At 41.5% G+C, this 15,313-nt stretch overlaps 1 protein-coding gene across 1 annotated transcript in view; it reads left to right on the forward strand.

Annotated features, from left to right (window-relative positions):
• Positions 1-15,313, forward strand: part of triob (trio Rho guanine nucleotide exchange factor b) — a 347,395-nt gene that overhangs the window by 319,624 nt on the left and 12,458 nt on the right. Inside the window, 12 exon segments of the mRNA XM_034175263.1 lie at positions 336-484; positions 2,646-2,712; positions 3,399-3,502; positions 3,601-3,670; positions 3,770-3,859; positions 5,458-5,550; positions 5,653-5,703; positions 5,909-5,986; positions 6,821-7,012; positions 7,386-7,563; positions 11,129-11,359; positions 11,362-12,026. Of these exon segments, the coding sequence (XP_034031154.1) occupies positions 336-484; positions 2,646-2,712; positions 3,399-3,502; positions 3,601-3,670; positions 3,770-3,859; positions 5,458-5,550; positions 5,653-5,703; positions 5,909-5,986; positions 6,821-7,012; positions 7,386-7,563; positions 11,129-11,359; positions 11,362-12,026 (1,968 nt within the window).

Below are 15,313 nucleotides of genomic sequence, written 5' to 3' on the forward strand. Positions count from 1 at the left end.
CACACAGTCACAACAACGGAACAGAGCGCTAAGCTACACAAACTCACAAGTACATGGAGCTGTGACTGCATTTGTGTGCACAACCATTCTGGTCGATGAAGGAACAAGCACACACTTTTTTCTTTCTGGTGTTGGTCACAGAGAATCATGGCCTACTAGTCATCTGTCAGGACTGTGACTCACTGTGCCAGCTGTCCTCTGTTCCCACAATCTAGCAGTTTACTTGGACCAGTAATCCATACACCCGTGACCAGAGTGGTTTTGATAACTTTCAGAAAATCAGTGAGAGTCTCTCTTGTTCTTTTGCCTGTTGTCCCCTCCTGCTCTCCTGCCAGTCTCTGGAAGATCGTCCCAGTTCTCTATCAGTGGAACAGGGCGACAGCAGCTCCCCTTCCTTCAATCCATCCGACAACTCCCTCCTTTCCTCTTCCTCACCCATCGATGATGTGGACGAGCGTAAATCTGGATTCGTCAAGAGGAGACAGTGAGTCATGACCCTTTGCCTTGTTCAACTTTGGCATTTTGTTGTTGATGTTACTTTTAAAGGGCCGTGGCTGCAGATCCTAATTTCAAACTCAAACCAGAGCCATTGAGTAAAGCCGATGTTGCCGACCGAATGGTCTCCCCTAAAAATCAGTCCCCTGCCTCCACTGCATTCATTTTGGAACGTCAGCAGCGATTCACCGATTATCACCTTGTTTCTGCTGAAAACACCCACGTTTATGCTTAAAACTGACTTTAGAATGATTTAAGACGTTTTACTTTGTCATCTGATGGTTAATATTTACATTATTCCCTTTGATCGTTTTGGGTGTAGAGAGTCAGACTCAGAGAGTCAGTCTCAGATGTGTTGATCGCTCCCCCATCTTTTATGTTGAAATAATGCTGAATTTATGTGGAAATGATTGTTGTACAAAAGCTTCAGATATCTGTCGCTGTGATAGATGATGACTGGAGTTCAATTTAAGCAGAAATGCGGTGATAATCGGTGAATTGCAGCTGACACTCCGAAATGACACATGCGCAGTGAAAGCGGGGGGACTGAATTTTAGGGGTAAGCGTTCAGTCGGCCATACCGGTTTCCCATTGCCAATTTCTGGATCCAGTTCCTTCCTCAATGTCAAAAATGAGGAAACTGTCTTAAAAAAGTAGGCAGAAATCCCCTGACATCTGAATGTAACCGATTGTTGCTGAAGTACGTACAATTCACAGGTCATGATTGTTGCTCCCCATGTGCCAGCACGAGTAAAACGCTACTTCTGCTCACTCTGTCCACACAGCTAAAGTCTGTTGAAATGGCTGTTGAACAGTTTGATATGCTCTCCCTGGCCTACTTGTTGTGGAGAAGGAGCAGACAGAGGCACTATGCACTACTAAATGTAGTATACAGTAATCAGGATTGACCTGACTACCACATATTATGCCAAATTGTCCACTTTCACTTACTTTTCAACTACATTATGACTGATCGATACCAAGTACATCAGATAGTTGACTTCTGTGGTGCCACGATTCATCTTGAGGTCACAAATTTTTTTGAACATGTTCAAAACTTTTCCGAATCGTTCTGAAAGAGTACTATTAACAGATTACACACATTTTCATGCCCCAGTTGGGTATCTTATTATTTTTTGCACACACAATATGATGTCAAAAATGGACAATGGGAGGCTGGCTTTAGACAAAGTCATGCCATTGGAAATTCAAAATGCATGGTGGTCACGTAGGCTTTAGAAAGTATCAGAAAGTGCTCATCGGGCAGATTATGCGCTAATAATATACAATTTTGATGTTTAAAATTGTACTATTTCCAAGTTCCTCACAGTGTCTGCAATGATACAGCACAGCTAACACTTGCTGGTAACATCTAGGAACTATGTGTTGAGAGGCACCGCAATCTGCCACAACTTTTAAAAAGTGGTTCATAAGTGAATGCTCATCTGCCTTGCTCACTGACTGACTCAATCGAGCTGTGTGGAAGGAGACTATTTGACATCTGTCAGTTACACAGTAAAATCACCAGTGTTAAATTAAATTACTGCCAAATTGGGTTTTCTGTCTATAACTCCACCCCAGTTTGAGTTCGAGTGCCCAAACAAACCAAAATGCCCAGCAATAAAGTAAACAGTAATAAAGTAAAGTGTGTAAAGTCTTCTATGTTCTTCTATGTTCTTTTATGACACATACCCTGTAAAATGCTTTTAAAATTACATGCAGCTTCAAGGGAACTTGTTTGTCAGTGTCTTTCATTTCCAAAGCCTAGGGTCTGTTAACCAACCAAGGCCACAACTGCTTGTTGTTTTCATGAACCTACATTATTTTTGGTGAGATCAAAATGGTCAGTTCTTGATTACTGTTTCCCCTGCAGTTCAGCATTTCTTTCAGCCATAACTCATTGAAATGGATCAACATTCCTGTGTTGTACATGCCCCATTCAGTCAATCAGCAGCACCTATGCATTAACGCACGACACCCACACCATTACTGCGGCTCACTCTGGATGCTGATGTGGATATGAGGGGATGAACAAATGTGTAACACAGACAGTTCAATGAATAAAGTGAATTTAGTTTAATAGATCTTCTTTCTCCAGCTGAGTGCATAACATTTGTCTGTTGACTTCATGTTTGTCTTCTGTCCCTCAGTTATGTGTTGCTGGAGCTGGTGGAGACTGAGAGGGACTATGTCAGAGACTTAGGTTTAGTAGTGGAGGTAATATATATATATATTTTTTTTCTTATTGTTGAGTATGGGTGATATGTTGTTCAGTTGTGTTTGCTGTTTCATAAACTCGATAACAGTACCCGTGGGTATGAAGGCAGCAATGACTATGCCAATCTAATTTGGCTCCGGTGACCTTGACCTTCACCCAAATAATCTACCTGTAGTTGACTTTGTCAGAGAAATTTTGGGATCCACCAAAGTCTAGCCATATTTGGTCAAAATTGGGTTACAGATCAGATTCCTGGAACTTGAGCTTTATCAACATGAATTGTTTACAGGGAATTAATTTTATGGTCAACCTTCACTGACATATCAAGTTGGGTAGAAATCAGCAAAAGGACCTGGGAGGAGTTGGCCAACAAAAAGACAGGTTGACATGACCTTGACCTTGATGATTCACTTTTGGTAGATTTCTTCTTCTGGTAGATTCTTCAGTGCCAAATTTGGTGAACGTTGGCATGAAAATCAATATTCTGACTTTTAACCCCAATGAACTTGACCTTTTCCACAGTTCAGGTTCTTTGGGGTCACCTTTTAAGGGCAATTCTGGGTTCAGCCTTGATCCACTCACCAAGATTAATGGAAATTATGCCAAAGACCTGGGTGGAGTAGGAGGACAAGCAGATGAGCATTTTTCAGTCTACAGTATGATGAGCCAAATTTACTTTCTTCAGGGTTACATGAGCAGGATGAAAGAAGAAGGTGTTCCAGACGACATGAGGGGAAAAGACAAGATCGTCTTTGGAAACATCCACCAGATCTATGACTGGCACAAAGAGTATGTTCACACTGCAAAACAGGAATTGTGGTTTTTTTTTTGTTTGTTTGTTTTTTTTTGGCAGGTTTCTTAAGTAATCATGTCTCTTTGGCTCACAGTTTTTTCCTGGGAGAGCTTGAGAAGTGCTTTGAGGATCCGGATCGCCTGGCTCCACTGTTTGTCAAACAGGTGAGAAATACACTGGTGTTTTCTCAGTATTTATGATTTTGTGTTTCATGCACAGTGAATTATGATCTGTCTTTTTTTCTGATTGTGTTCCATTTTTAGGAGCGGAGGCTGCACATGTACATAGTGTACTGCCAGAACAAACCCAAATCTGAGCACATTGTGTCAGAGTACATCGACACCTATTTTGAAGTAAGATTAATAAAGCATCTTAAACATTTTCTACACCAACTCAACACCTGGTTTGATTTATTTGTTTTCAGCCATTGTCGAGGACTTTGAAAAGTAAATGTATTTATGGGCTAAAATCCAACTGCATCCATCTCAAACAGTGGGAATCGAGTCTACTTGGATAAGAATAGTGTTTACTATCTTATATAAAATAAGAGAATAAATGTGCACACATATCCATTTGTGTTTATATTTCCCTCCTGTATCAGTAGTCTAGTTTTCCAAATCTTATGATTCATTGTAGATGCTCATTCTTTTAAAAAAGAAAGGAAAAAAAAAATCTGTTGCCAAAATATTTTTGTTTGAATTTAAACTTTACTTGGATATGTATGTATTGCACCATTTTAGTGCTCTGCTGAAGCCACGTTCTCACTTTCACAGTTATGCATGCGTCCTGGAAGGTCACAGCCTCAAACCATGACACACTATTGTGTGAATATCATGGTTTCCCACAAATGTAACATAGCGTGTGTTGTTTGATGAAACAAGTCACTGGACTTGTGAAAATACAACAATATCACCCCACCACCACCACCAAGTCCATCTTTAGGACAACCTTGGCACTTCTTGAAGTCAGAGAATGTACAACAGTGTTACGGGTCCATAGAAATGCAAGAGTTTACCAAAGCACCGGTACTTCAATGTTTGCATTGTTGTAGAGTGCCAAGGGCTCTGTGGGTTACTGGCTCAATTAAAGCCCAAGGCAAAATGGATATTTTTGTCATAAAAATAAAAAAATACCATTTCCAAATGAACGAATCTACACAAATAATTTTGAGACTGGAACAATGTCACTGACCAATATTGTGCCCTTGTTAAATTAGAAGAAAATTATCAAACGGTTTTTGAGAAAATTGCCTTTAAGTGCTCAAAATGGCTATTTTTGGCATAAAAATGGCTGTCATTTCCAAACAAATGGATCTACGAATATGATTTTTAGACAGGAACAATGCCAGTGACCCATATTATGCCCTTGTCAAATTAGAAAAAAGTTATCAGACAGTTTTTTGAGATATCACAATAAACGGACGATGCCAACGACTACGACGGATGTCATGCCACCACATAGGGTTCGCAGTCCATCGGCCGGTAACCTGAAAAAACCCAAATCTTTGAACATTTTGAAAATCTGCCATGGTTAAAACAAGATCACAGCACAATGATATCATATCTGAGTTCATCATGGACACCTTCATGGACCCTTTAAGGCAATAGTTCCCAGTCTTGTACCTCGAGACCCCAAGTATTGCACATTTGCCATTTCTCCCTGCTCTAACTGCACATAATGAGCCAAATCAGTTGTGTTCGATTGTTCAGCCATTGACTTGCTGAACATACTTGACTGAGTAGGTCAGGGAGAAAATGAAAATGTGCAGTACTTAGGATCCTGAGATGCAGGATCGGGAACCACTGCAGCATTGTTTTCCAAGGTATGGACAAGGTTTCAAATATGGACTTTCTGGGGCACATATCCAATATAATGTAAGCAAATTAAACATTAAAATTTATCCAGGCAAACATAATTTCTGACTTTCAAAACTATTCTGACCTTTGATCAGGATCTTAAGCAGAGATTGGGCCACAGACTGCAGATCACTGATCTCCTGATCAAACCTGTCCAACGCATTATGAAGTACCAGCTACTACTGAAGGTAAAAACCACACTTCTTCTGTTCATGACTGCATCCTTCAGACAAAACACACCGTACTTATTGAACAATCGGCACAGTCAATTTTCCATTTCTGTTTCACAGGATCTTCTCAAAATTTCTAAGAAGGCCGGGGTGGACACTGCAGAGCTGGAGGTAAGATTTGCTGCTCACATTACTGCTCTGTAATCTGTATCTAATCTGAATGTGTGACTACATAAACCACCGTGCACCCTTAGATATTCGAGGACTTCAGTGTTTATGAATTCAAGGCTGCATGAGTTGTGTTTTTCTTTTTACTGGACTCTCAGAGATACACATTTTCTCTTAAACATTGTTTCACTCTTGTATTGTACCTTAGAAAGCCGTGGAGGTGATGTGTGTCGTCCCCAAACGATGTAACGACATGATGAATGTTGGTCGCCTTCAAGGCTTTGATGTAAGATTTTTTTTTTTTCTTTTTTATCCATAAGGTGTGTGCGTGTCTGTCTGTTCATGTTTGGACTAATGTATGGAAGTAAATAAATGGCATAAATACTTACAGTTGATGAAGTGTATTTTGTCAGTTAACTACCTGCAGGTGTCACTGTGCACTCATTTGTCACATGTCGCTTTAATATGACAAGCCTCTTTGTAACTCTGTTACTTTTGTCATCTTTTTGTCACATTTTTTACAAAGTTATAAACCTGATCCAACACTAAACTGTAAAGGTATTCATTAGAGTGTGCTCAAAATACCCAGTCACAATGATCTGTCTCTGTGTTTATTGCGTAAAAAGTCAGCCAATATTAAAATATTTTATTTCATAATATTAATTCATCTAAATTTTAAAATCCACTGATTCTGCCCCTAAACCACATGTGCTCCTAAATATCATGGGATGTTTTTAATATATCCATTTTTTTGTATTGAGCTTAATAACAGTTTCATGAACATGACTAATCTTGTAATTTTTTGAGTTTTTAATTTTCTTCTTCCACTTTCCTTTGCAAATTGATCCCAAAATATAATCCTTTCGATTTCAAGTTAGAGCTTCTTAGCAAGACTTGCAAAAAGTGGTGGATTAATTAATGATCCAGTCATCAGTTGAAGTATAACCCCTTTGACAAAGTAAAAAAAAAAAAAAAAAAACAACCTTGAAATTTCAGCTATTATTATTATTATTATTATTATTATTATTATGTGCTTTGTAAGAATTATTATGTCCTTCAACTTGTTGTCTATCTTCTGGTTTGTTCCCCTCTACTCTCCTTTACTTCCTCCTGTTTATAGGGTAAGATTGTAGCCCAAGGCAGATTGCTCCTCCAAGACACTTTTATGGTGTCAGACCAGGATGGGGGACTTCTGTCCAGAATGAAAGAGAGAAGAGTCTTCCTCTTTGAGCAGATTGTCATCTTCAGTGAACCCCTGGATAAAAAGAAGGGCTTCACTACTCCTGGCTACCTCTTCAAGAACAGCATTAAGGTGAGCGCAACTCAAACTCAAGGGGGGTTCGGCTCAGGTCTCGGAGTATGCATTGATGCTACATGTCGCCACACCCACCAGAGCCTAAATAGAAACAACCCAGGCAGCCATTTGGACCATCCCTTCTTCTCGAAAGTAATCTATATGCCTGAGCTAGGTAAAACATGGGTCTCCCCTTGGCCTTTTCCAGTGACTGGGTTCCTCAACACTGAGGCACCTTCTTACTGGATCATGTCTGGACAAACGTGCTACATGGACAAAATATTGTAGCTGACAGACCCTTACTATACACATGAAGTAAGCAAGAATGACTACCTTCTTCCACTGCTGACAAACTTAAGACCCACATGAATTCTCATTCTTCTTCTCTCAGGTGAGCTGGTTGGGTCTGGAGGAAAATCCAGATGACCCCTGCAAGTTCATACTGACCTCCAGGTCATCTAGCGGCAGCTTGGAGAGGTATACCCTCCATTCAACGAGCCCTGGAATCAGTCAGATCTGGGTCCACCAGGTCAGCCAGATACTTGAGAACCAGCGTAATTTCCTCAATGGTAAGTGAGAGATTATTAAACTTCTTACTGTGAGAAGGACCAGAGCTTATTGGATGCTGTTACAGTCGTGGCAGCAATGATCAAGCTTGGTGGTAGTTTTGGGAGTGTTTGACTTTTCAGAATTTTCAGGCTTATTTTGTCCTCTTTGAAAGGAAATGTCATATAGATCTACTTATTTTTAAGGTTTCAGTTGTGTAAGATGTATTTTTTCAAAATATCATCCTGTAATGTCAGGACATCCTGGCATGTCAGGTAAAGTCAAGGGGGCGCAGCTTGGCAGCTGCTGACCCTGTGTTCATCAGCATGAGAGAGTGAATGAATATTTTCTTTTAGTGTTTTAAGTTTTATCCAATGTGTGCTGCATTTCTGCACGTGACACGCCTGCTGTGGACTTTGTTTTTCACTATGGGCCTTTTGTACACCTACATCATCCTGCTTTGCCTGGTTACCTGCTGGGCCCCCGACAGCTTGTGCACACGGGTACATGGAAGTCTCACAGGGTACGCCAGCACAAACCATCATATACTCCAGAGAAACTCTGCTCTCCTTTCGTGACAGCGCCAAAAGTCGGCGCAGAGACATCTACCTGCCGCAAGACTGCAGGTCTATTTTAAAGTGAAGAGGAAAAATGAAAAAGCAGGGCTCACGCGGTGGAGTACGAAACAGACTCAGAAGGCGTGGTTGCAGGCACCCACTCCCAGTGATGACGCTATCGAACGTAAGATCACTAAATAATAAATTGGACGAGTTGTCAGTGCTTGTAAGTTATGATCAGGACTTTCAACGGAGTAACCTGATCTGCCTCACGGAGACATGGCTCATCGATCAATGTGCCGTGAATCTACCGGGTTATACAATAATACGCACGGACCGGGATAGGAAGGGCTCGGGGAAGTCCATTGAAGGCGGCCTCCTCATGTTTGTGGATCAGAGGTGGGCTACACACTTTAAAATACACGAGCAAACCTGTACTAGAGACTATGAAACACTGATGGTGTCTTTTAGACCGTTTTATTTACCACGGGAGTTTGGACAGCTTACGGTCATGTTGGTGTATGTTCCGGGGCCTAATTATAAAGATGCTGCTGAGCACATCACAGAAACTTACAATTCAATAGTGTCCCGATCGACTGACCAGCCAGTGTTTATCATGGGAGACTTTAACAAGCTGTCTTTGTCATCACACCTCCCGACTCTCAACCAATATATAACATGTCACACGCTCGTTCTACGCGTTCTACCAGAACTCTTGATCTGTGCTTCGGCAATATTGAGGATGCATATAAGCCGGTATGTAGACCCCCAATTGGCCAATCAGATCATAATGTTATTCACTTATTGCCTAAATACAGGCAATTATTGAAACGTGTTAAGCCTTGTGTGAAAACTATTCAGGTGTGGAACACAGAGAGTGAGGACAGGCTGAAAGACTGTTTCGATACACCAAATTGGGCTGTGTTTTTTGACACAATCACAGACCCACATGAGCTGACAGACTGCATTACATCTTATATACAGTTCTGCGAGCAATCTATAATCACCAAGAAAACTGTCTCTACTTTTGCAAACAACAAGCCATGGATCACCAAAGAGTTAAAGGTGTGTCTTAATGAAAAACATGCAGCATTTGTAAAGTCTGATAAAGTGGAACTACAAAACAAACGGAGAGAATTCAGAGCCAAGTTGCAGAAAGCAAAGCTTGATTTCAAAACCAAAGTGGAAAATAGGTTCTGCACAGGAAATCCCCATCAGGCTTGGAAAGGCCTAAATAAAATGTTGGGTCAGTCCAAAAAAGCTCAGATGGGACATTGCATTGTTGAGGACAATCATAGATTTGTAAATGACCTGAATCAGTTTTATAGTCGCTTCGACTCAGCAGATGCTAAAGACAGAGCTATTTCGGTCTGTGCAGATGTGCCAAGGGATCGAGTTCTTCAATTATCAGAGGAGCATGTTGGACACTGTCTGTCTCGAATCAAGCCTCACAAGGCACCAGGTCCAGACCATTTGGGTGGGCGTGTTTTGAAGGTGTGTTCCGCCCAGGTTAGTGGGCCCTTGACAGCTCTGTTCCAATTTTTACTTAATACCCATACTGTTCCAGAATCTTGGAAAAAAAATCGATCATTAAGCCATTGCCTAGAAAGCCTGGATCTACAATATTAAATGACTTTCGTCCCATCGCACTCACTTCAGTGCTCGCAAAATGTATGGAGAGGGTGGTGAGCAAACATCTCATCACAGCTGTAAAGACTCAGCTTGACCCCCTACAATTTGCCTATAGGCCTCTCAGGGGGACAGAGGATGCTACACTGACCCTGATTAACACTGTGGCCAGTCATCTACAACAGAAGGATTCATCTGTGCGGATTTTATTCATTGATTTGACTTCTGCTTTCAATACAATGAAGACTGACATACTGCTGGGAAAACTCTCCTCCTTGGGGGTGAATGGAGGACTGATCCACTGGTTGAAAGACTTTTTGATCGATCGACCGCAGAGGGTCCACATGAATGGAGCAGTGTCAAATGAGACTAGGATCAGTACAGGTGCACCGCAGGGATGTGTTTTGTCACCTGTGTTGTTTTCTCTGTATATTAATGCCTTACAGGTAAAAGACAATAATGTTAAACTTTTTAAATATGCTGATGACATGGCGATTGTGGGTCTTTTTAAAAAGAATGCTACCTGCAGCTATGAGGCTCAAGTGCATATGGTTGAACAGTGGTGTAGGCAGCATTCACTGATTATCAATGTAAATAAGACTAAGGAGCTAATCCTGAGTGACTCTGGTCCTACTCAGTCCTTGTCTATCTCTGACCAGCCAGTTCAGGCTGTGAGCAGCTTTAAGTACTTAGGTACCCTCATAGATAACAAGCTTAGTTTTTCACAAAATGTGGACGAGATGTATAAGAAAGCCAACCAGAGACTATTCCTGATTAGGAAACTCAGGGGCTTTGGTGTGAGCTCACAGACTCTTCAGAAAGTCTATGTTAGTCTCATTGAAAGTGTTCTTGTGTTCATTATAACTGTGTGGTTTGGCTATCTCACAGTTGTAAACAAGAACAAACTGAACAAAATTGTTAAAAATGCAGCGAAGGTGATTGGTCAGGAGCAAAAGTCACTGGATGTTCTTTACCAGGCAGCTTTGCAGAGAATGACGAAATCCATCATCAGTGACAAGAATCATCCTTTGTTTGAGGAGTTTGAACTGATGCCCTCTGGGCGCCATAACAGAATGCCTTTTGCAACAAAGAAGGTGTATAGGGGGTCATGTGTGCCTAATGCAGTCAGTCTACTGAACAGGTGCTAGTGAAGTTATGCAGAAGTTATGCAGCACATGAAATTGGATGAATTTTTATGAAATCATTATTTATTGTAATTTTATCTATTGTATATTAACTGTCATGTTTTGTGATTGTTTAAACTTTTTTGTGGTGAACCAAAGACAAGTTTCCACTGAGGTGGACAATAAAGTTTAATCTAATCTAATAATAATATCAGTTTAATGGTCCATTATTTGCTTGAAGCACTGAGGATCTCTTGTTTTCCTGCCCTCTCCCACAGCTCTAACATCTCCCATAGAGTACCAGAGGAACCACGTGGGTGGCTGTGGGCCAGGCGCTCCACCCGGCAGCAGTAGCAGTAATGCTGGAGGACTGGCAGGAGGCTGCACCTCCAACAGTTCTTCCAGCATGGGGGGTGGAGGCGGCGGTGGCTCTGGAGGATCAGGAGGCAACTCCGCCTCTCTTTGTGGCCCACGGTCCCGACCCTCCCGTATCCCCCAGCCCTCTTCACGCCTCCCCAACCTGTCCACCACCACCATCCCCCGGGCCCTGATGGGCCTGACAGATCAGCAGGTATGTGGTCACCCTGCCATCCTCAGACTCCTCAATTCCTTTCCCCTAACATGTTTTCAGACACCACTACAAATGGGGAGGTACTAGCATCAGAGGTCTCTAAACTGAGGATGCTGGATGGTCCTCATGGAACTAACAGTAACAACAGCAACAGGCCATTGGGCATCTTGGAGGGCAGTGGAAGACTGGGTCTGGGAGGCTATGAAGAAAACCAGAAATATCAGACATCCGGTATACCACAGATGGCGGTGGCTCCTTTAAATGTCTCCGTCAAAAGCCCTCTAGTTGGGATGGTTTCTCCCTTGATGTCACCTCAGTCCTCTGGAGGAGGAGGAGGTCAAGGGAAGGATGCTCACATCCCCACCAGTCCACCACATAAAGGCAACTCTTTCTGGGCTACGGTTCCCGTTGTCCCTCCCTCTCAAGGAAGCCGGCCCAGTTCCTTCTCTTACTCCAGCGATGGTGGAGGTTTGGATTCTCTGGGCAGAGGAAGCCATGGGACGCCCTCACATCATCGTCACTCCACCCACAGTAAGGACATAGACCGCATGAGCACCTGTTCCTCCACCAGTGAGCAGTCCATACAGTCCACCCAAAGCAACGGGGTAAGACACCAAGTTGAGGTCCAGCCTTGAGTGAGACCTCAAACTACTTAGTGTCACTAACCCCGCCCTGACTGACTGTCTGTCTGTCAGTCAGTCAATCGCCATGGCTTTTCCGTGCAACAACTACTACTGCTGAGCCACTGAAGATTAACAGCTGTCTACATGCACTAACATGGCTGCGGCAGTGTGCGACACAGACCGTTTTCAGATTGTACTAACAGTGTGGGTCTCATGGAGCAGCTGTAATATCTGCTTTCTTTCTTTCTTTGATGCTGTCTTAGCATCACTGCGGTTAATCAACACTAACCGTCTCAGAATGATTTTAAACACCGTTCATATTTCATTGGCCTCTTTTGCACTGGCACTGACAGATGCACATTGTTTTGGTACCCTTAGAAAACTCTATTTAAAATTTTGGCCAACAAAAAGAGAGCTGAGCTGTATTTTTTAAATTTTATTTTATTTTTATTATTATTATTTTTTTTTTTTTTTTGCATGGAATGATTGTGATATACGAGGGCTGTCCGTAAAGTATAGGTCCTTTTTATTTTTTTCTAAAACTATATGGATTTCATTCATATGTTTTTACGTCAGACATGCTTGAACCCTCGTGCGCATGCGTGAGTTTTTCCACGCCTGTCGGTGACGTCATTCGCCTGTGAGCACTCCTTGTGGGAGGAGTCGTCCAGCCCCTCGTCGGAATTCCTTTGTCTGAGAAGCCTGAAATGTGGAGGTTTTCAGCTTGAAACAGGCTGATGACGCTGCCTGAGAGCGCAGCGCGACATCTCGCACCGTGAAAAGTCCTTAAAGCGACAGAATCACCTCAAAATCTCTCATCAGCTGTTAAAATTTTCACTGAAAACCAGCTTAATTTTTCGAACCATGTCCACTTCGATGTGTCTCACAGGTTTAGAAAAAATTTTGATCAAACAAAGCGCCAGTCTCTCAGCAACTTCTCAGACAAAGGAATTCCGACGAGGGGCTGGACGACTCCTCCCACAAGGAGTGCTCACAGGCGAATGACGTCACCGACAGGCGTGGAAAAACTCACGCATGCGCACGAGGGTGCAAGCATGTCTGACGTAAAAACATATGAATGAAATCCATATAGTTTTTGAAAAAAATAAAAAGGACCTATACTTTACGGACAGCCCTCGTATGAAAAGTAGACATAGTTCATTATTTTCATTTTAATCTTCATTTAGTCAGACATCTTACTATCTAAATATGTGGGTAGACATTCTTCATTCTGAAAACAATGTTCTACAGGGTATTAAAGGGTTCTTTCTTCAATCTGTACATGTGCTTTTTTTTCACTTTATCTCAGTTACCTTCAGAATTACCAAGTCCTATCTCATCACAATTCTTTTAAAAAAGAAAGAAGTTGAAAATTTACTAGAAAGAGCTTGAATAACTGTCACCTCTGAAAGACTTTATTTCAAAGGTGCCATTCTGAAAACCGCGTTGATACTGTTAACAGCAAGACCTTTCAAAAATATATAACAAAATGTTAATGATGTAGACAGCAAAATTACAAATTGCTCTCAGCCAACTGATATCTGAAACACCAGCTATACTAAAGAGCCTATCTGGCACAATATCCCTAAAAATTGTCCAAAAATAAATTAGGTTAGATTAGATTATACAGCGAAACTGAGGTTCCAGCAGCACTGTATAGCAGCCCACAGGGCAAGAAGCACACAGAGTATCAAAAGTAAAAGTAAAACAAATATAAATATAAATATACAAATATAAATACCAGAATAGACAAGAATAGAGCCTTTATTGTCATTGTACATACATATATACATACAACGAAATTTGTCCTCTGCATTTAACCATCTTAATTGCAATTGGACACAATCCAACCACTAGGAGCAGTGGGCAGCCACAGTCCGGCACCTGGGGACCAACTCCAGATGTAGATGCTGCCTTGGTCGGGCAGAGAAATGAACAGACCCTAAATAAGCATGTTTTTGATTGTGGGAGGAAACCGGAGGAAACCCACACAGACACGCGGAGAACATGCAAACTCCACACAGAAAGGGCGAGAAGCAATTCCACAACCTTCTTGCTATGAGGCACTAGTGCTAACCATTAAACCACCATGCCACCCAGAAATACAGAAATACTGCTCGCTCCTGGTTTACTGGTTACTGCTGTTCCTCTCCTTCCCGTCCCCTGTCTTCCTGTTACTCCTCCTCCCCGAGTGAGGAATTGTACAGATAAAAGCCATAACGTTACATAGACCCTTATAACATAAAACCAAGTCCCTTTCAAGATGTGTAACTCTATGTTTCTGCATGTATATGTGAAATCAGGATACATACATTTACATTAAGACTGGCAACATAGAAATATATGATTCTGTAATGTACTGACATGATTTACCCTACTTTTGGCAAAAGTGGACATAGAAACAGTTAATTCTCAGCAACCCAGTTATGATAGAGACATAATATAGCACGGGATATTTGAAACATGAATCTCCTTTTGGGAGAACTTGATAAAGTACTTAAATACTGGGATACTGCTATCTATACAAGCTGCTCTCTATTGTATACAGTACACACTGTGCGTCAGCATATACACAATTTGAGATGCTTTCTATAAAATGTGGGAATACACAAATTTGGAAATCTCATGAAAATGACAAAGTTCTGTCATTGCTGTATAAATTGTGTAATTGTTCATGTGGAAAAGGGGCTAATGTTTCTGCCAGATAACTAATCAAGGATTTGTCTTCAGTCATATGTGTCTTCACTTATTTGTCCTCCTTTCTCTGTTTTTCCTATAAGCCACTTCTGGGACGTTCTCCAAAAGGACACCCGCTGCTATTTTACTTCAGAATAACCTGCCTTCTTTTTTTCAGCGTCTCACCTGAGGATCATAACTGTCTCAGAACGTCTGAAGAACATAACTTGAGGAGTTTCTCTAACCATAGCTGTGATTAAAATATTTCACAATGCTTCCCTTGCTGCATGAACCAGGCAAATTACGCAGGTCATTTGTGTCTTACCATCAATCAAATCAAGCATTTGATTGGATTGGTGTAAAGCTACTGATCCTTACTTCCCCTGTTCAGTAACCTTATGCGTTTGCATGCATGAGCTCAAGTGTGCGTTTGTTAATAGGATGGTTTACTTGTGTGCAGTGTACAGATTGTAAATAAAAATGGATGTTCGCTTTCATTCTGCAAAAATTACATGATTAGTTCATGTCATTTGAGCGAGATTCTGCACATAAGGTATGACAAAGGAATTTGGGCCATCATTCTAGCCAACTGT

The sequence above is a fragment of the Thalassophryne amazonica genome, chromosome 7 (genome assembly GCF_902500255.1).
Source record: "Thalassophryne amazonica chromosome 7, fThaAma1.1, whole genome shotgun sequence".
In the NCBI taxonomy this organism is placed as follows: Eukaryota; Metazoa; Chordata; class Actinopteri; order Batrachoidiformes; family Batrachoididae; genus Thalassophryne; species Thalassophryne amazonica.